This window comes from Rhipicephalus microplus, chromosome 1 (assembly GCF_043290135.1).
Source record: "Rhipicephalus microplus isolate Deutch F79 chromosome 1, USDA_Rmic, whole genome shotgun sequence".
Classification (NCBI taxonomy): Eukaryota; Metazoa; Arthropoda; class Arachnida; order Ixodida; family Ixodidae; genus Rhipicephalus; species Rhipicephalus microplus.
This window is the reverse complement of record NC_134700.1, coordinates 61,437,151-61,463,188: the sequence shown is the minus strand read 5'-3', so window position 1 is coordinate 61,463,188 and position 26,038 is coordinate 61,437,151. Positions and strand designations below refer to the sequence as shown.

The 26,038-nt window shown below is 47.2% G+C and overlaps 1 protein-coding gene across 1 annotated transcript in view; it reads right to left on the bottom strand.

Annotated features, from left to right (window-relative positions):
• The window catches only part of LOC119178005 (uncharacterized), a 324,881-nt gene that overhangs the window by 243,324 nt on the left and 55,519 nt on the right, over positions 1-26,038 (bottom strand). The window contains exons 2-3 of the mRNA XM_075872694.1: positions 17,326-17,525; positions 60-233 (exon numbers count right to left, since the gene is read on the bottom strand). Of these exons, the coding sequence (XP_075728809.1) occupies positions 60-233; positions 17,326-17,519 (368 nt within the window). The 5' untranslated portion in view covers positions 17,520-17,525. The remainder of the gene's footprint in view (positions 1-59; positions 234-17,325; positions 17,526-26,038) is intronic.

The following is a 26,038-nucleotide window of genomic DNA, read 5'->3' as shown; positions in this document are numbered from 1 at the left end:
AAAGTGCGCACTCCCTCTTCAAAAAGAATGACATGTGAAAGACCTTTGCGATAACTTACGTTAACAGGCGAAAGTGGAACTGAAAGAGGAAGAATTTTGCCAGTGGTAGCCAAGGGGAACGCGGCATATGGACCGTGAATGTGAGGAACATGAACAGCGCCTGTGCTGCATGAAACAGCTCATCGATGTCCCGCATCAGGAACGTCATCATAAACACGAGGCCGAAGTTGTCCCTGCAAGATTATCGAGGTGAAATGAGACAAATGAAACTGATAATCACAATAGTAATTATCCTATCCATAAAAAGTAAGCAGACGTTTTCACATCAATAAAAGCACACAGATGTACTTCGCTGGTACGATACAGGTGAAACTTTAGAAATCACTTTTTTTTACTTGAATTACAATGGTTTTTGCACAAAGAGTGTTCGAAGTCTTTCTCCAATTTATTTTATTATTCTAAGGGTAGTTGTAGTACCAAGCAGTAGAACTGAACTACTTGGTGCATGTTGTAAATGAATAAAACCAGCGAGTCGCCTGTGAATCCATCTGAATGCCATGCGCAAAAAACGGGCTACCTTGTGAAGGCTGGAATAGGGCGCGGACAAACTCAGGAGCATAGCGGACTAAAAACCACCCTAATAACGACTGGGCATCAGGGAACATCAGCGTGGGAGCGCTACATGGAGACTAGCTTGGCATTGCAACACAGACGCGCGCTCGCAGGGCCTGCGGAGGCGACGGCTATCTCTCTCTTTCTCTCTCTGCGACTGGCTAGTCGATGAAGCCACGGAAAGGAACAACGACAGACGGGCGCTGCCATTTGTCGGCCGTCTGGCCAAGTGAAACAGATGGCTTGAGAGGCTGTGCGCGTGTATGCTCACCTTCGGCCCCACTTCTCAGATGAAAGTCCTCTTTGACTGAGGCATATGAGGTCAAGAGTGTTGAAACAGCGTGATCCTGGAAGGCTGGCTAGTTTATACGGCTGGGACCAAGAAGGTGAATTGTGACATGGCAGGGTGGAGGTTTCGTCTCGTGTGAGAGCTAGTCTTCCTTGCTCCTAAGTCCAGATGACTTGGCCGTGATAAGGCTCGAAGTCTTCAGTTCCTATTCAGGAGGTTCGGTGCGCTTGTTTGCTTTCTAGGAGCCATAATTAGGACTGTGCATCTCTCGGCTTTTGTGGGGCTTGTGATTTTTGCGCCATTTTTTGTGGGTGGAGCAGTCGAACAAACTCCTATGAGGCTCCGAGGTAGTCTTATCACGCACTGACAGTGAAAGCTTGCGTGCCAGCCTTCGAGGCAGAGCAGCGATTGAGGCAATTCTCGACTAGACGTCTAATCCAGAGATCGTGTGGAGGTCTTCTGGGTGATCTGTTTTGTCTCTGGAATCCGGCTGGGTGACTTTCTCATAGACTAGATGGTACGCTATGGATACAGCTGCCGTACCTCACAGCTGGGCAGCTGACGAACGAGGCCTGTAGTCCAGCTGGGCGACTGGCACAGGGTTCATGTAAGGTGCTCCGGTTTCCGCTGCCATCCAGAATGGCTTAGAGTTCTGGTCTGCTGTGAGCCGCTTTTCCGGCTGTCTTTATAGGTGGCTGGCACGACCCTGGTGTGCTGCCGGACAAGCGTGGTGGCTGGCGAGCCACCGCTACCGTACTGCCGTCGTTGTGAAAAACAGCCGTCCCATGGCGTGCACCGACTCACGCTTAAGACACCAATGAGCGTGAGACGCACCTTCCCGGCTGAGCGGTGACGAAAAAGCCATAGAAAAACAATGCTGGACTTTTATTGCACTCGTGAATTAAAGAAGGACTGCACGAGACAGCCTAGCTTTCATTAGGCGTTATTAGTATTTGTATATTTTACTGTAATTATCTTTGTGTTTGGGTGTGTGGACTCGTGGATCGATTGAATGGCTTTGCTGTCGGTCCTGGCCCCAACAAAAATCCTGATAGTGCATCACAATCTGCCGAACGTGCCACGATACCCACTGGTAATGGAATTCAAGGAAAATATCGTGCCTCGAGTGCACCCTCACAGTAGTCGGTCCTACGGTGGATACCGAGGAGTTGGTTGCTGTTGACGTACAGCTGAGTCTTTCAGGCATAAAGCCGCAAAAGTGGATTGAGAGCAAGCAGGCAAGACCTATAGATGAAGGTCCTGCAGAAAGATAACCACGCAAAGAAGCAGGTGAAAGAGCTCAGAAAATTCTCGAGCTGAAGTTAAAACTTCAAGAAGCACAATTGCAGGTGCAGAAACAAATTCTGAGCTTATGACTCTCGTGAATTACGCCTCGTGAGTTCTATACCTGCCAAAACTGCTATACCTGCCAAAACTGCTCTATACCTGCCAAAACTGCGTTTATACTCACTCCAAAAGGAGTGAGTATAAACGTGAATGAGTATTCTGAGTGTGAATAGGAGTGAGTATGAATGTGAGTGACTACTCTGAGTGTGAGTATAAATAAGTATGAATGTGAGCGAGTAGTCTGAGCGTGAGTAGAATTGATTAGGAACGTGACTGAGTATTGTGAGTGTGAGTAAGAGTGAGTATGAACGTGAGTGAGTACTTTGAGTATGAGTATGAGTGAGTATTAACGTGAGTGGGTACTCATGAATGTGAGATGTGAATTTGAACGTGAGTGAGTACTCATCATTGTGAGTATCCGTGCGTATGAACGTGAGTGAGTATTCATCAGTGTGAGTAGGAATGAGTGAGAGCTTGTGAGTTTTAGTAGGAGTCAGTATGAACGTGAGTGAGTACTCTGACTGTGAGAAGGAGAGAGTATGAACGTAAGCGAGTAGCAGTTTGAACATGAGTGAGTACTGATGAGTGTGAGTATTCGTTAGTATGATTGTGAGTGAGTATTCATGAGTGTGATTAGGAGTGAGTGAGAGCTCATGAATGTGAGTAGGAGTAAGTACGAACGTGGGTGAGTACTCATGAGTGAGTAGACTTGACAGCGAAGGTGAGTGAGTTGCTGGGAGTGTAAGTAGCAACGAGTAGGAACATGAGTGAGTTACTATGAGTGTGATAAATATTTGTAACCATCGCAATGGCGTCCTCAATACATTGGAATTAACGGGCACTATGGCATGCAAGCTTAATGTACGTAAAAGCCTTCAGTTAGTTTGGAAACTGGGGGAGCCATCCTACATCAGATGGGGGGGGGGGGGCGAGGTAACCGCGCAAAACTCGAATTGAGAGTAGCCGTCCATTTTATTGTAATTTGAATTTTCTAGGCTGAATAACTTTGAACTGCCTGTCCCTATAGCTACCGTTTTTCTGCACTTACCTCTTGCGCCTTCAGTCTACGCAACCCGCTGATAATACATGTAAAACAAGGTCTTGAGAAGCCCTTTGACGAAAATCGCCGCACGAGCCGGTTCAAAAAAAGAAATGCACTGCACAAGCGACAATAAAAAAACCGCTGAAATGGCCCGCGAGAGAAAGCACATTGTGTGCGCGACGCACATTGTGCGCCGCGATTTTGCAGTTTTTATCTCTGCGTTGTCCCTCAAGTGAAGGTTGCCTTGAACGAAAACCTTAAGTGATCTCATGACCTCTCAAATGCGAAGCTGTGTGCAAACTTCGCCTTCTCAGTGCCCCATTAAGGAAAAAAAGGAAAGCTTGGAGGACGGTTGAGCTTCGCTGTAAATAGTATAGTATGCGATAGCGTAATCGGACCCTGTTCGCATCGCCATTTCAATCTCTACCCTCGCTTCAGTTTTCGGCGGCTTATTATGCCTTCAACAGTGCAGACACAATGTGCAATAAGGGCCCAATCACCCTTGATAATTTATTCTATCATTCACATAACGCGGGCTAATACAAAAACACACATAACAGAACTCGTTAAATACCATTTTATTCGGCTGTCCGCGATAGCCCTGCGTACGTACACTGCCAATGAACGTTAACCGCGTCCGCAGATCCATAAATAAGGCCCCCTGCATTCGTCAGTGCCGGCACGAAGCCAACGAAGTCTCCGCGTGAGCACGACCCACAGAGGAAGAAAAACATCTCCGAAGATGCGCACAATTTCTCGAATTCAAAACTGCCGTACGCAACGCATTCCATCTGAAGGCGAGGCAGGAAGGGGAGGCGCCGTCTCGACGGTCGCGCCGGGCCACAGAACACCTACCAGTGGCCGGGCGGCCGAGCTGGCCGCGACGCCGACGTGGCGGCGAGGCCCCGGCGCCCGCCTGTCCCACTAGTGCAGTCAGAAGGGGCTAGGGGCAGTGGAACGAACAAAGCGGCCGAGCCGGATGGCATGGCAACGTCTTGGGTTCTGGCGGGTAATCATAGCAGCGGCCGTGTAGTATACTGAAGCTGTCGAGAGCGTCTCTATTGCACGCGCTTGCGTCGTAGCGTACGAAAGCGCGTTTTGAGTGCTTGTAACACATTACTGAGATTCTAAACGATGTCTCAGCGTCTCCTAGGCGTCATGGCACACAAATGAATGTGCAGGTGTGTCGTAAATGCGCTGAGTCATTTCCTGCTTGTGGAACCTACCGACATTTAAAGAAAGCAACAACTGTTCAGCTCGATTGTTTATTCAGTAACCTGAGTACACGTAACGGTACCTTAATGTTATTATTCATCATCGGCCTGACAACGTCCACTGCAGGACAACGGCCTCTCCCATGATCCGCCACTCAACTCGGCCCTGTGCTTGCTGCTGCCATTATGTACCCGCGAACTTCATATTCTCATCTGCCCACCTAACTTACTGTCTCCCCCTAACCCGTTGGCTTTCTCTGGAAATCCGCTCAGTTATGCTTAATGACCAGCTGTTATCCTGCCTACGCGCTACATGCCCAGCCCATGTCCATTTCTTCTTCTTGATTTCAACTACGATATCCTTAACCCCAGTTTGTTCCCTGATCCACTCTGCTCTCTTCTTGACTGTTAAGGTTACAACCACTATTTTCCTTTCCATCGCTCTCTGCGTCGTCCTCAAATTAAGCTGAACCCTCTTTGTAAGCCTCCAGGTTTCTGCTCAGTAGGTAAGTACCAGCAAGATGCAGCTGTTATATACCTTCGTCTTGAAGGGATAGTGACAATCTACCAGCCATGAGCTGAGAATGCTTTTCCGAATCTTCTCCACCCCACTCTTATTCTTCTAGATACTTCAGTCTCGTGGCTCGGCTCCGTAGGTACTACCTGTCCCAAGTAGACGTATATACTTTTTCCAACTTCAAGTGCAATGCCACCTATCTCGAAGCGCTGTTTTCTTTTGAGGTTGTTGTTCATTACTTTCGTTTTCTGCCGGTCATTTTGTAGATTCCACGAGAAGGAAAGCGGGAAAAGTGGAGACAAAGTTTGGTGGGCGGATGAGATTAGGAAGTTTGCGGGTATGAAGTGGCAACAGCAAGCAAAGGACCGAGTTGACTGGCGGAACAGGGGAGATGCCTTTGTCCTGCTGTGATGATGATGAGTATGTGAATGTAAAAGTACGTGGGTGAGTGTGCCTGAGTATGGGTAGGCGTAAGTATGAAGGTGAATTCTTAAGTGAGTGCGGAGGTGAGTGAGGGCCTGTGATCTTGAGCAGGCGTGAGTATGAAGGTGAGTGAGTAACTATGAGTCTTAATTGAGGTGCACAAAAATTGAAGTACAAAAAGGAGACACCTGGACACGGCGTGCTGTCTCGAGGTGTCTTCCTTTTGTACTTCAATGTTTTGTGCACCTTAGTTAAAATGAATTACCAACTCGCCCAGGAGTCCGTGTTTCTCTAAGAGTGTGAGTAGTCGTAAGTATGAACGTGAGCCATGAACACTGAGTGTGAGTAGGAGTGAGTATGAACGTGAGTGACTGTGAGTAGGCGTGAGTATGAACATGAGTGAGTACTCATCAGTGTGAGTAGTCGTGAGTATGAACGTGAGTGAGGGCCTATGAGTGCTAGCTGACGTGAGTGTGAACGTGAGTGAGTACTCACAAGTGTGAGTAGTCGTAAGTATGAAATGAGTGAGTGCTCATCAGTGTGAGTAGTCGTGAGTATGAACGTGAGTGAGTACTCATGAGTGTGAGTAGGAGTGAGTATGAACATGAGTGAGTACTCTGAGTATGAGTATAAGTGAGTATGAACGTGAGTGAGTACTCATGACTATGAGTAAGAGTGAGTATGAACGTGAGTGAGTACTCATGACTATGAGTAAGAGTGAGTATGAACGTGAATGAGTACTTTCAGTGTGAGTAGAAGTGAGTTTGAACGTGAGTGAGTACTCATGAGTGTGAGTAGGCGTGAGTATGAACATGAGTGAGTGCTCTGAGTATGAGTATAAGTGAGTATGAACGTGAGTGAGTACTCATGAGTATGAGTAAGAGTGAGTATGAACGTGAATGAGTACTTTCAGTGTGAGTAGAAGTGAGTTTGAACGTGAGTAAGTACTCATGAGTGTGAGTAGGCTTGAGTATGAACGTGAGTGAGTACTCTGAGTGTGACAAGGAGCGAGTATGAACATGAGTGAGTACTTTGAGTGTGAGAAGGAGTGAGTATGAACGTGAGTGAGTGGGAGTGAGTGTGAGTAGGCGTGAGTATGAAGGTGAGTGAGTATTTTGAGTGTGGGAAGGAGTGAGTATGAACGTGAGTGAGTACTCTGAGTGTGACAAGGAGGGAGTATGAACGTTAGTGAGTACTCATGAGTGCGAGTAGGCATGTGTATGAACGTGAGTGAGGGCCTATGAGTGGGAGTAGACGTGAGTATGAACGTGAGTGAGGGTGAAAGCTGAAAAAATTGTGGTGAGTGAGTATGAGTGAGTAGTCTCTCAAAGTGCTGACCTATGGCGACAGGGCAGGGATGACCACAAGATGAATGAGCTCTCACAGTAAGCATGTGCCTAACTAGTGAAGCACTAACAGTACCAGGCCCCATGCCTGCCACCAATTTAATGAATTGCGACAATGTGAAAAAAGCATTGCTGCAAAAATTCCAGTTTAAAGCACAAGGCTATTGGGCGAAATTCCGAAATGCACGAGCGGAGGATGGAAAAACCGGAATGCAATTGGCTGCAAAAATATATTGGCTGCAAGACTGTCAGGGTATTTAACCATTAGATATACAAGGCCAATGTGCCCCTCACATTCGTCTACCTCTGAGACCACATGATCGCCGAACAGTTTCTTCACTATTGCCATCCTAAGCTGACCAAATTCCTTAAAGAACGAAAATGCAAGTCACTTTAAGAGATCGCTGACACTACTGACCACCATCTTGAAGCGAAGAAGCTCGTCAATTTCGAAAAGCTACCCGAGAAAGTGAAGCATCACAACAAGACTGCTTCAGAAGCCCCAGAAAAGCAACCTCCGTGGTCTATGTTGCGCAACCGTATGTGCCAACACCCTCATGACTGTCGTCACCCGGCAGAAAAAGCGACCAAGTGCACCATGTACAGAAAAAAGGAACAAAAGAACGAGGATTGTTGCAATGTCAAAGCGCATGGTGCACAGGCTTCTTCATACAATCACGAGGCTGTAACCTACAAGCCTTGCCAACATCACACGAGGAATAGACGTAAAGGTGGCGTGCGGAAAACCTGTTTCCTGGTAAAGAACCTGCCAGTTGTCGAAGGACCAGTCTTCAGTCGGATAGCCAAGGGGCTCAGAGGCACTGGAAGCAATATTGTAATTATACGACAAGAATTGGTTGAAGAGCACTGCTCAACAGCAAACCTAAGGAAACATTGCAATCGCTGATGTGTCTGGTAAAAATGTACCGAAACCTAGGGTAATCTACACACACCGTACATGAGTGGTGAGGTAAAAGCCTTGTACATGAATCGGCCCCTCTATAATGTTGTTTAGGCACTCTCGAGTATCGGAGAACCTCACAAACCAGACACCAATTAGAGACGTAGTGCTGTCGATGAAGGCGATGCCACCACAAAAAAATTACAACATACAAGTTGCGACTTGCTGCGTTTCCACCATACGGAAACCATAACAAATAATATAACTCCTGGGTGTGTATCAACCATTCCTCTGAGAGACATAGCTAAAAAGAAAATGGCAGAAGAATAGCAGAACGACAAGATCCTCAAGTCATTGTTCGCGAAGGTAAGCCGAACATTCAAATAACAGAAAGGCCCCTGCAACTCGTTCTTTGAAAAAGCTTGTCTTCTGTACTGCCAGTTCTTTGAAAAAGCTTGTCTTCTGTACTGCCAGGACCAACTTTCTTCAGACAGAACCTTCAAACTACTCGTTATACCCAAAGATTGTCGAATATCAGTACTGGAATTCACACATGAAGATCTCATGGCCAGACATCACGGCGTATGCTGGAGATGACAACACGTCTTCGAAGACGTCATTGACTAGATTTGCATGGTGACGTCAAACACTTCGTCAAGTCGTGTGATTTGTGCCAACGTGCCACACCACAAGATAAAGTTGGTGCAGTGTCATTAAGCAATATGGTTTTATTACGCGAACTCTTTGAACATGTGGTGGTCAACCTGATTGGACGACTATAACTAACATTGGCACGTCAACCTGTTCTCACGCAGCAGGTATTTGGCTTCACCGAAGTCAAAGAAGGTCGTGTGACACTTGAAGAACATTCATGCAGTGACAATGTCTGGTGAAGCATTCGTTTTTTGAATCTCTTAAGTAAACAGGCCGCCGCTGACGTGAAGTTGTCTGAAGAACTGACATGAACAGTGTTCAAAAGTGCGGGCATTGATAAAATATTACTCCAAAAAATTTTTCACAACATTTGTGACAATGGTATAGATGAATATTTCAGCCGTGTAAAACACATTTACCAAACATTGCTGTGTAAACTTTAGAGGGGCTGTTATACGTGGACATTTATTTCCGTATCGTATTCTGCGCTGGTTGTTTAGACGAACAACTGGGCCCGGAGTGACTTCCGCTTAGCTCCCCCAAAATGAGTTTTGTTTCTTCAACCCAGAAGAAAAGATGTTTACAACTTTCTTGAAACCGGGAGTGTTGTAATATAGGCTTGAAAGCAAAATCAAAACATTCCGATAACCTATGACGATGAAAAGGAAGGGCAGCACGCACTGACAGCGAAAGCGCGCGTGCCAGCGTTCGAGGCAAAGCAGCAATCGAGGCAGTACTCGGCTGGATAACCAATCCACTGGACTCGCGCACGTCCTTGGGGCGCTATTATATCCCTGGAATCCGGATAAGGTGACTGGCCCAGGACTCAAGTGGTGTGCTGTGGATCCGGCTGCCGCCCTTGAGAGCTGGGCAACGGACGCATGAGGCTGGCAGTCTGGCTGGACGACTGGTCCAGAGTTCAGGCAAGGTGCCACGGTTCGTGCCGCCGTCCAGAGTGGTTGCGAGTTCCAGTTCGCTGTGGGCTGCTGTTTTGGCTGCCATTCTACTAAGTGGCTGGCACGAGCATGCTCTGTTGCCGGAGGAGCGTGGTGGCTGGTGAGCTACTGCTACCATACTGCCACTGGTGTAAAAGACAGCCGTCCCATGGTGTGAGCCGACTCACACTGAAGACACCAGTGTGTCTCAGGCCCACCATCCCAAGTTCGTGGAGACCGAGAAGCCACGGGAAACCATGGCGAGACTTTTAATCCACACATGCATTTGGAAAGCACTGTACGGTGAAGCCTAACTTTGGGTATACGTTGTTAGCATTCACATGTTTACTGTTATAATGAAGGGATGCAGACAACGACAGGAAACAACACGCATCATCACCAGTGGAAGGCACTATGAGACTGACACTCCAACACCTCAAGCTCTCTCGCCTTGTGGCTATCTCCAATAGTCCGCCTATTCGTTAGGCCCGCAAATCTTTATTCTTTATTCTTTATTCTTTATTAAAAAAATTCCGCCATATCCACGAAGTGAATGATGATGAGTGGGCGAAGCTCTGGAGGAAAACCTGGTAAACCATGAATCTTCCGTACATTTTGCCTACTCTATTTTATTACAATGCTCCCCCTAGCGTACGTCGCCGCACTAAATCGAACGATTGCCTTCCACCAATGACACGTGCCATATGTGACATCTTTCCTATTTTATAACATCTCGCATCTTTCATCATCAACTACCAGTACCACCGTCTAGTTTATAACATCTTGCATCTTTTCATCATCAGCTACAAGTCCCGCCATCTAGTGAGCACTGAAAGAACTAAACGAGAGGTGGCTACATGCAGGAGACGGTGCCGCCATCTAGTGAACACTGCAAGAACTAAACGAGAGGAGGCGACATACAGGAGACGGTACAGCCATCTAGTGAACACTGCAAGAACTAAACGAGAGGAGGCGACATACAGGAGACGGTACCGCCATCTAGTGGACACTGCACTAACTAAACTAGAAGTGGCTACATACAGGCTACAGGGGACGCACAGCCCACGCCCTAAGGAGCTTCGCCCCTAAAAACCTTACAGGCCCCAGAACAGGGCATTAGGTAAGGGGGGGGGGGGGAGGAATCGGAATGGTACAGACAGGTAACGAACAGTTTACAGGCAGGATCAGTGCAAGAAGGAGGGCACGCTGCCCAACAGACAGTACCTCTCGCGGCCGCTGCTTGCCACGGCCCGGTTTACCAGCGAGACCCTCCGACTTTTGCAGGCATCGAAGACCAGGATGTAAAGACTGGCTGTTGTCCTACGAAAAAGTCACGGGACCCAACAGGTGGGATGACGTTGGAAATTAGGGCGCTATCAATTTTTATCTCACCAACGTGGTGAAACTTTGACATACGAACAACAAAACCACGTTCAGAAACTGGTCCGCTTTCAAGCAGGCAATATTTTCTGTTTTTAGTCGCCCTGCATTACGGAAGATACGCATCAGACAACGTCAACATAACCGGGCACAGGAACCAGGTGAAACTTTCGCCTCGTATATGAAAGAGATAACCAATCTCTGCCGGCGCGTCGACACCTGCTTGAGCGAGAGCGCCGAGATACAGCACAAAAGGAAGGATGTTGATAACGACGTTTTCAAGACGCCAATTCTCCTAGTACTGTGGCAGAAGTGGTGACTCTGTGTCACAGCTATGATGAACTGAGGAGGCTACGAGCTCTAACGCCATTTAACCATATGGTGTAGTAGCGCAAATTCGACGTGGACGAAAAGGACAAGAAAACACGACACTCGCTACACTCGCAACTAATTTTTATTTCAGAAGCAGCACTTCATATATAACCCATAACCCTAGCGACACAGAAAAGAACTAGGAACAGTGAATCATTGCCAACAGAAGCTTTTGCGCAGACTCAAGCGATAGTACACGGCAGTTAAGCTTAGACACTTTTAGATGACATAACTAAAACAGCCCTGGGTAACATCAAATCAAAAAAACCAAAACAATTTGCGGGAATTCACACGTGTTTGAAACAAAATTTTGAAACGACAAGTAGGAGAGTATGACACATGCAAACACTGATCTCAATTAAGTCCTTCGAGGTAGCTGGCTTCTCGGTTACTTAACAAAACCGATAACTGACTAATGCATCCTTCTTTTCTTTTTTTAATGTGAAAGGCTTCGACAATTTCTCTGGTTAGTTGGTTTTCATGACGGAAGACTACGGTTGTGTCACTCTACAGTGGTGAGCAGCCACACTGGGAACAGTGTCTCTTTATGTGAGAATGAATGTCAGTTCCTAATGATCGCTTGTGTTCTAAAACTTGTGAGCAGCCACACTGTTCCCAGTGTGGCTGCTCACCACTGTACAGTGACACAACCGTAGTCTTCCGTCATGGAAACCAACTAACCAGAGAAATTGTCGAAGCCTTTCACATTAAAAAAAGAAAAGAAGGATGCATTAGTCAGTCATCGGTTTCGTTAAGTAACCGAGAAGCCAGCTACCTCGAAGGACTTAATTGAGATCAGTGTTTGTATGTGTCATACTCTCCTACTTGTCGTTTCAAAATTTTGTTTCAAACACGTGTGCATTCCCGCAAATTTTTTTGGTTTTTTTTATTTGATGTTACCCAGGGCTGTTTTAGTTATGTCATCTAAAAGTGTCTAAGCTTAACTGCCATGTACTATCGCTTGAGTCTGCGCAAAAGCTTCTGTTGGCAATGATTCACTGTTCGTAGTTCTTTTCTGTGTCGCTAGGGTTATGGGTTATATATGAAGTGCTGCTTCTGAAATAAAAATTAGTTGCGAGTGTAGCGAGTGTCGTGTTTTCTTGTCCTTTTTGTCCCCGTCGAATTTGCGCTACTACACCGTATGGTTAAATGATGTCTCACCAACTAGCCCAGCTCTCAACCCTACTGAGCTCTAACGCGCCGTTCTTCCCGGATGATCCAACCAGTGACCGCACTGGCCGTCGTGCCTGAACGGACTTGTGCGAGAGGAAGTAGCTCGGCAGCTTTCTCTACTGCCTTTTGGTCAACGCCAGGAGCTCTCACGGCAGCAGCCGCCACGACACCCATTACCTTTTGCTCCCATGCTCCGACATGTGGTCCAGGAGCCGATTTCCGAGGCCATGCCGGTGCCTTTTCATCATCACCCCGTCACCACGCCTCTCACTTATGGTGAGGGAGAAAAGCGGCAAAAGTTACACCAGCCCCCGCTGTTCCTGAGACTGCCACATACCTTAGCTTTGACTCAGCCGTCCACCGCATGGGCAGCTTCCAATGCTACTACGACCCCAACTCACCCGTCTACCGCATGGGCTGTTCCACTCATCAGTGTGGCAGCTTGGGCCAGTTGGCATGACATGATGATAGTTATAGCGCAAGAACAGAGGGAGGACAAAGAGTGTCCTTCTTGTCTCTTGGTCGGCGTTCTGTTTTCGCGCTATAACTATCATCCTGTTCCCCTCGCTGCAAGTTCCTGAAGATCACGCCACAACCAGGCCATCTGTTTTGCATGTGGTGGCGTTGGCCATAGGGCTCGCCGCATGCAGGATACACAGACGCGCGGGCGCACAAGAGTTTCGCGGGCCTTCCTCCATCTTGCTTTGATAATTCGTACCATCAGTCAAGCGTGTCTTCACTGGACTATCCGCGCACTGTGTCTGCTCGCATACCTTCTCCCCGTCATCGCTCCTTGGCACTCATTCGTCTAATCGCTCAGACACGTGAAGGCGATTGACAAAGGACAAAATTTTACCATGCCGCCAGATTCTGCCGGCAAAAATGACGCCACCTGTACCATAAACTCTTCTGAAGTACCACCTTCCGAGCTTTTTAATTCATCGGTCGTCTACGGATTGTCGCCATCTGAACGTTTTGAGCTTCTCCATATGCTCTACCACTTCCGCGAATCTTTTGACGTTGCTCAACCTACCATGGGTCAACTACCACTTTTATCGCTACTTCGACACAGGTTCCAACGCGCGATTGTGACCGAAACCATACCGTGTTTCCACCGCCGAACGCGAGGTTATCACCAAACAGGTTGGTGATATGCTCAAGCGCAACATTATCTGACCTTCCTAAAGCCCAGGAGCACCACTTGTCGTACTCGTTAAGAAAAATTTGGTTCAATTCGATTCTGCGTAGATTACAGGCGCATAAATAGGACCACTCGAAAAGACGCATAACCTTTGCCCAGGATTGATGACGCCCCGGATTGCTTACAAGGTGTTTTTTATTCGTTAGATTTGCGTTCGAGGTACAGGCAGGTGCCCTTAGCTAATACCGAACGTCCAAAAACAGCTTTCGTGACACCAGACGGGCTATACGAGTTCAATATCGTGCACTTCGCTCTGCAATGCTCTAGCACAACTCGAGCGCATGATGCACTCGGTTGTGTGGGGTTTGAAATGAAACATAATCATCTACTACCACGACAATATTGTCATGCTTGCACCCGATTTCGCAACACACCTTTTACGCCTGAAACATGTACTCACGTGTCTGAACAATGTGCAGCTCACACTTAATCTCAAGAAATGCCACTTCGCTGCGCGGAAGCTCACCATTTTCAGTTACGTCGTATCAAAAGATGGCGCTCTCTTCCTGACCCTGCTAAACTGCGTGCTCTCGCTGAATTTTTAGCACCAACGACTCTAAAACAGGTACGAAACTTCGTAGAATTATGCTCATACTTTCGTTGGTTTGTGTGTAACTTCGCCTCCATAAATGCCCCTTTGACCCAACTTTTAGGCAGTGTCAACGACATCTTGTCTTGGCCTTCCGAATGTGATCACGCATTTATAACCCTTAACCGTCTCCTGGCATCCCACGTTTATTGCGCCATTACGATCCCATGGCTGCAACTAAGATTCACAGAGACGCCAGAGGTGTCGGTCTCAGTGCAGTTCTCGCTCAACAAAAACCCGGGACCCCTGAGTATGTTGCCGCCTACGCCAGCACAACGCTCACCAAGGCTGAGCGTTGTGCTGATGTCTACAGTGTTACGAAAAAGAGTGTTTGGCCATACTTTGTGCGCTTGTCAAGTTCCACCTCTCCTTATATGGCCGTACGTTTGTTGTAGTCACAGACCATCATGCATTATGTTAGTTTTCGTTGCTGGAGGATAAATCTGGTCGCCTTGCTCATTGAGCTTCCGACTTCAGGAGTATTACATCTCCGCCATACACCGTTTCGGCCACCAACATGCTGATGCTGGTGTGCTCTCGTGATCATCACTGTCCACTGAGGCTGCCTCCATATTCTCTATAGAACATGCAGTGTCAGTTCCTGACAACGACACATTTTTCTCGGCACAGCATGACGATTCATGAATATCTTCGCCTCTGGGCGTTTTATATGAAGCAGTGACACTTTCGACCATTTGATCAATGCGACGCCAAGCTTCGCACTTCACCATTCGAGGGAGCTCGTGTACCAGCAATATTACTGACCAGATGACAGAAAGTGGCTGCTCGTAAATCCCCAAAAACTGCGCTCCACAATCTGTAAATCATTTCACTCCGACCTGCGTTGTGCTCACGCCGGTGTTTTCAAAACCCATGAATGGTTACGAAAAAGTTACTACAGAGAGAGATGTTTACCTTTGTTCGATAGATTATTCGTGGTTGCCACGAGTCTCAGCAACGAAAAAAGTCAACGCATCGCGGAGCAGCTCCTCTGCAGCCGCTTGTGTTCCCCGACCGCCCATTCGATCGCGTCGCAAATGATCTTTATGATTGATTGATTGATTGATTGATTGATTGATATGTGGGTTTAGCGTCTCAAAACTACCATATTATCAGAGACGCCGTAGTGAAGGGCTCCAGAAATTTCGACCACTTGGGGAGCTTTAATGTGCACCCAAATCCTATAGCATTTTCGCCTTCATTGAAAATGTAGCCGCCGCAGCCGAAATCGATCCCGGGACCTGCGGGTCAGCAGTCGAGTACATTATCCACCAGACTAGACCACCGTGGCGGGGGGGGGGGAGGAAATGACCTTCATGGTCTACTGGAATCTACCACGGCTGGTAACCGGTAGGCTATCATTGCTGTGGATTACCAGGCGCGGTACACCGAAACCACTGCACTTCGTAAGGTGACCGTTCAGGCGTTCGCAACTTTAATCCTCCATCGCTTTGTGCTACGTCATGGCCCTGCTCGCGAACTCCTCAGTGACCGGGGCCGTTTATTCCTATCCGATGTAATTCAAGCACTTCTACACCAGTGCTATACCGTACACCGGATGAGTACTGCTTACCACCTTCAGACGAATGGTTTGACTGTGCGGCTTAATCAAGCCCTATAGACTCGTGGCTCAAGTTGCATCTGAGCAAACGAACTGGGACCTGGTTTTTTCCCTTTGCGACCTGCGCGTATGACGCCACTATCCACGCCACCACCAGCTTATCCCAATTCTTCCTTTCATACGGTCACCAACCAACCCACACAATAGGCACTTTGCTGTCATATGCACCAGATGCATTTGAGTGCACGACCTTGTCCGAAGCCGCTCGTCATGCAGAAGAATGTTGCCAACTAGCGAAGCAGCTTACTATGGCCGACCATCAATGCCAGAAAGAGGCCGCGATGGCGACCACCCTCATGCCGTGAAATTTGCCCCTTCAACCATTGTATGACTGTTATATGCCACCCTGCACACCTGGTTTGTGTATCAAGCTAGTCTGAAATTACCATGGTTCATACCGCATGGTACAGCGCAAATCACCCGCAAATTACACCATTAAACCACTTACGCCACTCGGTAATCATCGTAGGCGTGGACACGATGTCGTTCACGTAGACCGCTAGAAGCCGTTCTTCGACCCGCTCGTCCCCACCTGTTATATAGCCAGGATGGCTTCTTTCTTGACGGGGCGAATCAATGAAGCGATGCAGGCAACAACGGGCAATAACAAGCATCATCATGAAAGGAAGGCACCGTGAGATCAACGCTCGAGCACCTCCATCTTCCTCGTCCTTTGGCTATCTCCAATCGTCCACTTATTTGTTAAGCTCGCCATATAAACCCCCTTACACTGTGAATATACACTTGTTTGTGTGTGGGTACTCTTGTATTGGTGTACCGCCACCACGTCGTGAAGGACTTGCTGGCAATGCTGAAAACACGATATTTCCCGATAGATGGCTATCGCCAGCGGTTAGCGGTATATATAAGTAGCTTGTCATTTTAACGTTCAAGGAGGTGCCCCTTCGTGGCTCAGTGGCTGACACTTCGCACTCACTATTAAGGGATCCGACGTTCGATTCCGTGCACCGGAGTCTTTTTCTGGATGATTTTTCTTTCTTGCATTTTTATACAAATACGTATATTACATATACGGTGAAGGACGTCGACGTCCATAACGACACCGACGCAGGCGACAAAATTCAGCTTAGAGTGTCCATATAATTCCTATCGCAATAAGATGTTGCAGAGCCCCTTTAATATACATGTACTTTGTGGGGAGATTTTCTTTCTTTCTAACGTATTATAGCTTGTGTTGAGAAATTTGCCTATTATGCAGCGTCATAGATGGCACTCGGAATGCTGTGATGTCTCTTTTTTTCGCAAACTATAATTTTCCCCTCCCAATGACCGAAATTAGATATCTGTTTCTAGTGAATGTTTTTAGAAGTTCCGCAATTCAAGCAAGTACTCTCGAATTTTTTCGATGCAATATAAGAATCATGTGCGAAAGCATTGACAACACAATTTTGACTGGACAAATGGTGGTTAGCTGGGCTCGATGGCATGAAAGGACACCTTTCTTTACTGGGTTGAAGCAAACTCCTGAAGGAGGTGCGCATGATTCGATCTCTGACACGCATAAAAGCAATGAATTAACTTCTTTCACTTGAGTGCTGCCCAGGTGATCTGCTTATAGGCAATTGAAAGATATATCCACTTACACGATAAAACGGAGCAGCACGTGGAATGTAGAGGAAGTGGAAGAACACGCTTTGGTGTAGAAGTGTACCTGACCCCCCAAGATATATACAAGGTGTTACACTCACTTGACAAACAGGACATTGATTATGAAGCGCAGGCTGTACAACAGGGAGGAAAGCAGCGTCTCTCTCTCCATGAGAAGGCGCATGCGACTGTAGGTGACACCGAGGAATTGGCGCAGGATAAAGAGCGGGTTGCGAGCGTGAAACAGCTGGTCCACTTCGGACATCAGACCGATGCTGTCCATCGCACCCGCCATGTTGGCCTGCAGTTGAAAAACCATACGTCTGCACGCAGCTGACTGGGGAGCGGGCTCCTTGCCGTTACGCTCTCTACATGGCGATGATGTGAAAGAGAACCATTAGGTGCGAGTGCAAACTACGCGCTTGTCGATGCCATCTGTGGCAGGTAATCACCATACGCTGTGTCCAAGTGTATGCTGACTTATACAGCAGCCACAAATGATTAACTATGATCATGGACATAAGTTGTCTGGATGGAAATATGCCATTAGGCGTCCACCACCCCAGTGCATCCAAGTCAAAACTTGGCGATAGCTTCCAAACACATATAAGCTCCAGATTATCTTGTATATGATTGCTCAATAAACACTGAACTACTTCTGTGAAGAGACGTTTCACTTTTGTGTCATACCACGTCGTACGAAGGAGAGGTGAACCATTTTTTTAAACTATGTATGACCTACAAAGACCATGTTGGTACAAAGATGTTATGTAATGCATAGGTCGGCGAAGTCGACCTATGCATTGCAATTAGTCGACTTACTTGAACTCTCACACCTATAGTAAGCCGTGAGTCTTTGTCTAAGTGAGTTTGGCTCAGAAAAATTTAACCAGTTTGAGTCCGAGTGATTTGAAAGCACAACAGATATTTCTTGAGTGAGTCTGAGTGAGTTCTGCGTTCTTCTGCCGACCTCTCGCCATGTCTTCTAATCGTCTGCAATACTATCAGCCTTACCTGAATTCATGTTTACACTGATGTCTATTCACACGTATGGGAAAGGAGTGTCGTTCGTACATCTTTTATATATTTATGATCAAAGGTATGAGTTTCGTAGAGAGAGATGCTTTGGCGTCCTCCGTCCAACATCCAACTCTTCAAGGAGAGTTCTTGATATTTCCCATGTAGTCATCTCTTTAAAGAAACATGACCTAACTGGTTTGCGAGTATTCATAGATTGTGTTCGCAGGCAGTATAACAAATGGCGCCAAGGAGATCACTGAATACGCGGAATTTCAGTGTTAAAGAGCTAATGCCTTTCTGGAGAAAGCAAATCCTAGGCTGACGTGTTTATGGGTCGACTCACTCGAACTCATGCTCAGATCGTGCCATGAGTCTGAATTAGTTCGAGTGAGCAACATTTTAGTGAGGCTGAGCCCAACTGAGTATGGTTGAATAAAATTATCGTGAGTGTGAGTCTGAATGTGTTGCACAGGTGTTGCCGATCTGCAGTGTGCTGTAATGACATCGTGGTCGGAAAACGAAAGGCTGGTGTGACACTGACATGCTGCTTCGGAGAAAAGGCCTAATAATCTTTTTAGCAGTACTGCGACACACTGCATGTTCTACTATGAAGCCGTTGCCCAGAAATCAATTACGTACTGCATAACTCGCAATGCTCAATATAGTGTTGTCCCATCAAGTGCGCAGGCTGCTCCAGCCAACCCTAGGCCGAATTTAAAAAAAAAACATAGTGATGCACGTTATCACGGCGCGACTTTATGCATGATGCAGAGTGCGTCCCACTGTGTTTCGTTTTTTACTCGATAGTGTTATAGAGCTCACTTCGCAAGAATTTTGACGTCCCCTTTGGTGAAAACGTCTTCAGTTTTGAGTGAAAAATTATTATCCTGTCTGTGACCCAAAAGCAAGAAAGATGGGGCTACGGACTAGTCGAGCTGCCTTTCAGCAACTTTTTTTTCGTTTCTGTTCAGCTTGTACAAATAGATTAAAAAAATTGAAAAAATTGACAACGATGCAGATAAAACGAATAGGAATAAGTTCCGAGTACAAATGAGGCGCGAAACAAGACTGTCAGCGTGGCAAGCAGGTGCTCGGCTATAGAGCGTCAATTTTTGTTACAACTGCTTTGAAAAAGAAAAACACTATAAGAATGTTCAGTCACGGAAAGAGTGTCTTTAAAGAACAAACTATTGCATGGCAGAAGCGCAGAATTGCCCGAGGCACAAAAGATGAGTATTTATATAAAAAGGGTGTCCGAAGTTATCACTCATTACAAATCTCTCAGACATATATATAATTTATCTTCAGTAAAAAGACTATCAGCAAACTGAATAGCTGCGTAGGCCCGCGTGTTGATCCACAGACGCGTAGTGGGTCCTTCGCTGATTAGGTAGAGGATAATTAGGGCGTAGTGGGCACTTAAGAACTGTGCTTGAAATGTACATTCAATAGTACTTCCCAACGGCGAACGTTTCGCGCACAGCCGTTCGGAACGGTTGAGGCATGCACAAACGACCAAAGGCGCTAATAGTTCAGATAACGATGCCCACGAGACCCGATTACGCAATCAGGATCTACTCTCAAAAGCGAAGCTGATGCGTCCTCGAATGTTTCCTTGAGTGCTTAAATAGGCAACTTTGCATTGACAACTTCGAAGTAAACGAAGTTGATCTGACAATTTTACTTACAAAAAAGTTGCTGATCTCTTTACTATATATTCCTACAAATACTTTTAATCTTTCGATCTTTCAGGTGCTATTAGTCTTTTCTGTTTACTGCAGACGCAGGCGCAATAAAAATTACAGAAAACTGCCCACTGAAGCACAGCGATTGCACTGTTTCCCTATTCCAGCCCGAGAACGACTTTGCTCCGTGGCACGTATGCTTCAGCTTAAGGAGACAGAGTAAGCAAAAATATTTCACAAATTATTTTTTCTCCTGCGCCCTTAAAAGTATGCAGCCTTTCATAAAACATAATCATTCATTAGTTTGTCTTAAAACATTTTTTCCCTAAAAATGGCATTTTTCACAACCTGAGCGGTAGCATTCCATGCCCCCATTCTTACGTAGCAAGCGTTTCCTTGCAGTTAAAGCATCATAGCCATATGTAGAATTTACAGTTTGCAAGCTGTGGTCACTTTGACACATTCAGACACAATTGGCCCGGGACTGCGAAAACAAAAAAAGCAGAGGTATGAAGCTTTCTGTCGAAAAATCTATATTTGGTCGGGGGTGTCTTAGTTGTGTTATCACTGGCTAGCAACAAAATCATTATTGTGGGCAATAACTGAAATATAACCAGCTTGAAGGACATGCAGAAAGCTGCCTGGTCCAGATATTTTCATATGACATCAAAAAATAGCAATCTATCTTACAGGCTTTGGTCGAAGGACGCTGGAACTTTGTGTAAGTTGAACAAAGCCTAGTTGGATGTTGAACCATTCGTTCATAAAGAACACCTCTCAGTATCTTTTATAGAAGCTCTTGAGCAAAGTCACGTGTAAATAGATAAACTAGAACTACTGGTTAAATGCTTTCATAGAAAAAAATCAAAATTGTAACGAGTCATTGAGTTGTTGCCGTTGTGTTTAGCGCGGTTCGCCACACTTTTTGCTTTTCTGTCGCGAGGAACGCGGTATGCCTTTCCAGCTCTAGAAGCTAACGTGCTCGGTTAAAAATACTATGAAGTGAACAAGACAAACAGCGTTTTTGTATTGGTGCTGGCATTTCACAGCGGCGTCTTGACGTCAAGAATGCCATGTCGATATTTTCATCATCAGGAGCGACAGGCTCCACTGGCAACCACGAGAGAAAGTCGGTGTTGGTGTGCCTCCTCTCAGATTTACAGATGATGGTCATGTCGAACTCCTGAAGTCTTAGGCTCCAGTGTGCCAAACGGCCAGATGGATCTTTAAGGCTGGTGAATCGGCACAAAGAGTGATGGTCGCTAACAATCTTCAAGGAGCAGCCATGCAAATGTGGACGAAGTTTGACGACCGCCCACACCATGGCGGACACTCCTTCTCAGTAGTCAGTCCTTCTCGGTACTCCTTTCCGGTAGTAGCAGAACTCTCTCTCGGTGCGAGAAAGAAATCTGCTGGCATAACCTAATACTTTTTCACAGCCGTCTTGCCACTGCACCAGAACGGCACACAGGCCTACATTTCTGGCGCCAGTGTGAAGTGCTGTAAGGACCTCCCGGTCGAAGTGCGCAAGGACTGAAGTTGTTTGCAGGCGGTGTCGTAGTTCATTGAATACCATTTGCTCCTGTTTACCCCAAAGGAAGGGGACGTCCTCAGGTGTGAGTCGTGTCAATGGCGCCGCACCAACAGAAAGCTCCTCGGTAAATCGCCGGTAATAGGTGCACAACCCTAGCAAGCGTCTCACTGCCTTTTTGTCGCGTGGTGCAGGAAATCGCGGTACGGCGTCTATTTTAGGTGGGTCAGGTAGAATACCCTCGTGACTGACGACGTGGTCTACGAAGCTGAGTTTGTTGAAACGAAAATAATATTTCTCCGGTTTTAAATTAAGGCCGGGCCAACGTATGGCTAGGAGGACGGCGAATAAACGGCTGAGATGTTCTTAAAAAGTCGCTGAGAATACAATGAAATAATCCAGATAAATCAAGCATGTTTGCCCTCTTCAGGTCTAATAGTACGGTGTCCATGAGACGCTGAAAAGTGGCTGGCGCGCAGCGCAACCCAAAAGGGAGCACCTTGAATTCGTAAACGCCCTCGGGTGTCACCAAGGCCGTTTCTTCACGATATCTCTCGTCGACTTCTATCGGCCAGCAGCAGCTTCAGAAGTCTATTGAAGAGAAATAGCGCGCATGACACAGCCGATTGAGTGAATCGTCTATGCGAGGCAGTGGATAGACGTCTTTCTTCGTGGTTTGGTTCAACTTGCGATAATCAACACAGAACCGCAAGCTGCCATCTTTTTTCTTGACCAAAACCACGGGGAAAACCCAAGCACCTTTAGAAGGTTGTATGACGTCATTCACCAGCATATTGTGTACTTGCTTCTTAGTCTCCTCGCGTTCTTTTGGAGCCACACGGTAGGGGTTCTGACGGATCGGTCGCGTGTTGTCTTCAGTACTGATGCAGTGCTTGGTCAATGGTGTTTGCTGGACCTAGGACGTACGCGAAAAGCAGTCTTCGAATTTGTGTATAAGTTCAACCCGGCGCTTCCTATCAGAGGTCGGCAGCGTGGAGCTGATGTCCACCCACCAATTTGTCGAGGCAGTGACAGTCACGTCGTCCGGTCGCAAGGCAAAACAATTCCTGCCTTGATCTACATCGTCGTAGTAGGCAATTGCGGTACCCTTCTGGATTTGACGGCGCTCTTTGCTGAAGTTTATGAGGAGCACTCCTGTCTGTCCATCAGTAAGCGCCAGGATGCCTCTCGTGATGGAAATTCCTTGCGTAAGCAAAAGAGCAACCATGTGCTTTGCTATCACATCCTTAAAGCAAGGTCATCCACTGGACACCAACACAAAGCAGGAGGACCTCAGTGGGAGCGTCACATCGCCGGCTGTTCGCAAACGGCCGCGTGGTTCCTCGCTGCTGTTGTCGACATTCAGATATGCTCAAAACGTCACCATACATTGAGGGATACTGATAACAGCTCCATGATCTTGAAGAAATCTATGTTAAAATTGGCTCTTTACAGCAGTCTGGAAAGAAGACCAAAGTACCCACTAAGCTGGAATCCTCGATGCGAAATCGAGTGGTGCATTTAGTCGTGAGAGTCACAAGCTGACCACCAGCGCTCCTTATGTGCGGCTCTGTCCATGGTGTCTTGGTTTTTCTGAGGTGGTCGGCGAGCTTTTGACACATGATCGAAAAATCAACGCCGGTGTCGACAAGTGCTGTGACGTGATGTCCGTCAATGAGAACCCAAAGATCGGTGCGTACAACTTCATCGGCATTAGTATTCGTCGTCGTATTTGTGGTTGTTGTCGTCATATCTTCTTGCGATGATAAGGGGGAACGTTTCGGTGTTTCTACGATTGGCAACTTTGCCCTCGGAGGTCGCAGCAGTTAGTTTCCCCGGCGCGGGCTAGGTGAACGGCCTTTGAGTCTGGTGACGTCCGCGTAGCTCTGAGGGTTCGAAAAGTCACTGTGACGTGCAGGTGATGGAGATCATCAGCGACATTGTGGCGTTGCTTGGCTAGTCGACAATTGATTGACATCGAGGGCACGAGGGTCTTCAGAGTGGAATGAAGTGGAACGAAAAAATTTCCCGAACCCAGAATTGCCATGACGGCAATAGGGGGCGATGCGACCTGGTTCTCCGCAGCGGAAGCAAATAAGTTGATGGTAGGCCATGCGCCATATGTCAGTTCGGTGAACTGGTGGTTGTCTCATAGAATCCCATTACCACCAAGGTGCGGCAGCGAGTCGTGGCTCGAAGGGCGTCGCCACAAATGACGGAGGAGGACGACGGACCACATCAGCGTAGCTCCCTGGATGTGGCTCAGGACTTGGCGCGGATGGTGTAATGGCTTGCTTGAACTCCTGGCGGACGAGTTCGGCAAGAGATGCGAAAGGCGGTTGGGTACTTTCTAAGACAAAAGGGTGTCAAAAGGGTGTATGGTTTGTCTTTTTGGGGACTAATGGGGCTGTTACAACCATTCATCTTTTTAAGGACTAACGGCACCGGGTCTAACAGGTAATCCCACCTTCGCGATGCATTTCGTGCGTGCGATATACAACACGACCAAGCCCGTTGCCGGTAAGCACGATCCATATCGCACACGCGACGAGTAAAATAAAAATTGAGAACCTACTTGCGAATAGAATGCAGCGCTGATTTTTTTCCTGAGTCGGACTGAAGTATATTTCCGATAGACCTGCTGTCTTCTCAGCCGCCATGTTGGCCTTCTCAACTGTTGCTGTCGTGTGTTGGTCGTGACTATCTCGAAGCCAGAGATATACAGCGCGGTGTAGTGACGTGTCGAGATTTGCTCCAGACTTCATGGGTGCAGCGAAACGTAAATGCAGCAACCTACGCTCATCCTTGCGTAAACACAAGCACCACGCAGTAATTCCTAAATCGTCGAATCTAGGAGGCCGTGGTCGAGCACTCCGAGCGCGACGCAGCGTGAGCCGTCGCCAGCAAAGTACGGGGAAAGACTGAGCCAGAAGAGGAGGAGGACGGCAAGTCACCTTGGCAACGCTTTACGCACTGCCTGCAATCTCCGGGCGGTTCATCTTTTCGGAGCGTGTTTGGAGACTAAGTGGTTTGCGCGCTGCACGCTTCTCTCTCCAGTTGCTCCTCAACGGTCTAACCGTTCATCGCGCCAACCTATTAGCCACCGTTACTCCCTTTTCGGGTAGTGTACAAGGAACGCCTAGGGCCCGATGTTCCTCACACAGTATTTCCTGATCATTTGTCGCAGGCAACTTTCGTAGATAACAGTGTTCTGAGCTGCAGCACTTACTGCCGTGTGGTTAGGCAGGCGGTCACAGTGTCGGCATCGTTGTTGCAGTGCACGCTCGCTGACAGTCGCCTCTCTTATGAATTCATCTACTGTTGTGGGTGGATTTCGTATGAGGCCCACAAACACTGGTTTCTTAACACCCTACATGAGGTTACGCACCTTCTTCGCCTCGGGCAAGTCGTGGTCATCTCATCGAAACAGACGTATCATGCATGCCATCTGCGTACATGGTGGCTGTTCGTTGGATTTTTAGCACGCAGGCCTCAATCAGTTGCTGTGCGCGATCCCATCGAGGAGCTTTCGACGCAAATCTTCCCAAGATTTCAAAGTAGCCTCGCGAATTTCATACCACGTGCGCGCGGAATTTTACAGTGCGAAATATGCACAACCAAGTTTGTGCTGTTCACTATAGTGGTTGGATACCGCGACCCGTTCGAACTGTTCAAGCCAGTCCTCGACATCCTCGTACTTTTCCCCTCGGAAAACTTCAGGAACGCGAGGATGTTCAAGAGTCCCCTGCGAGGAAAGAGTGGCCTGCGATGGAAGGATAACCGTGTATGTGGTAGGAGCTGTACTTAGGCCTAGTAGGCGCCGACTGAATCGGTGCACCGGAGTCGTGACGAGGGGCTGAGTCTTTGAATTAGGTGAACAGCTGTGAGCAAGACTGTCCTGCATCAAGTTGTAGCTCCACCAGTGTCACGACCTCAAAACCGAGGTCTTGCCGCAGCGATTAAGACACCAGAATCAGGTCGGGGTCTTTATTAGAACGCGTAAGCGAGTTCTTCTTTTTCATCCATTTAATAGTCCTTTATGGCACATGCACAACTTCCATCGTCTTTCTTGAAAAAGCAGGTGACAATATCTGACGGTGCCCTTTGAATGGGTCCGTCGATTCGCTGTTAACTCGTTGTATTTTTCAAATATTGAAGATTTTCAACTTCAAATGTGAATATCTGAAATCATTCTTTTTTGTACTCATTTTCCTATTTCCAAGCGACCATAGTAACTATCTAGAATCGGCCCCACTGTGGTGGTCTAGTGGCTAAGGTACTCTGCTGCTGACCCTCAGGTCGTGGGATTGGATTTCAGCTCTAGCTCTGCATTCTTGATGGAGGCAAAAATGCTGTAGGCCCTTGTGCTCAGAGTTGGGCGCCCTTTATATTTGGGTGCCCCAGGTTGCAAAAATTTCCGGAGCCCAACACTGCGGCGTCTCTCATAATGATATGGTGGTTTTGGAACTTTGAACCGCACATATCTATCATTTATCAAAACCATACACTCGAGAATCATAGATTTTGGCTGGTATTCGAATACTAGAGAATATGTTGCAGCAAAAGCATTGCTTTGTA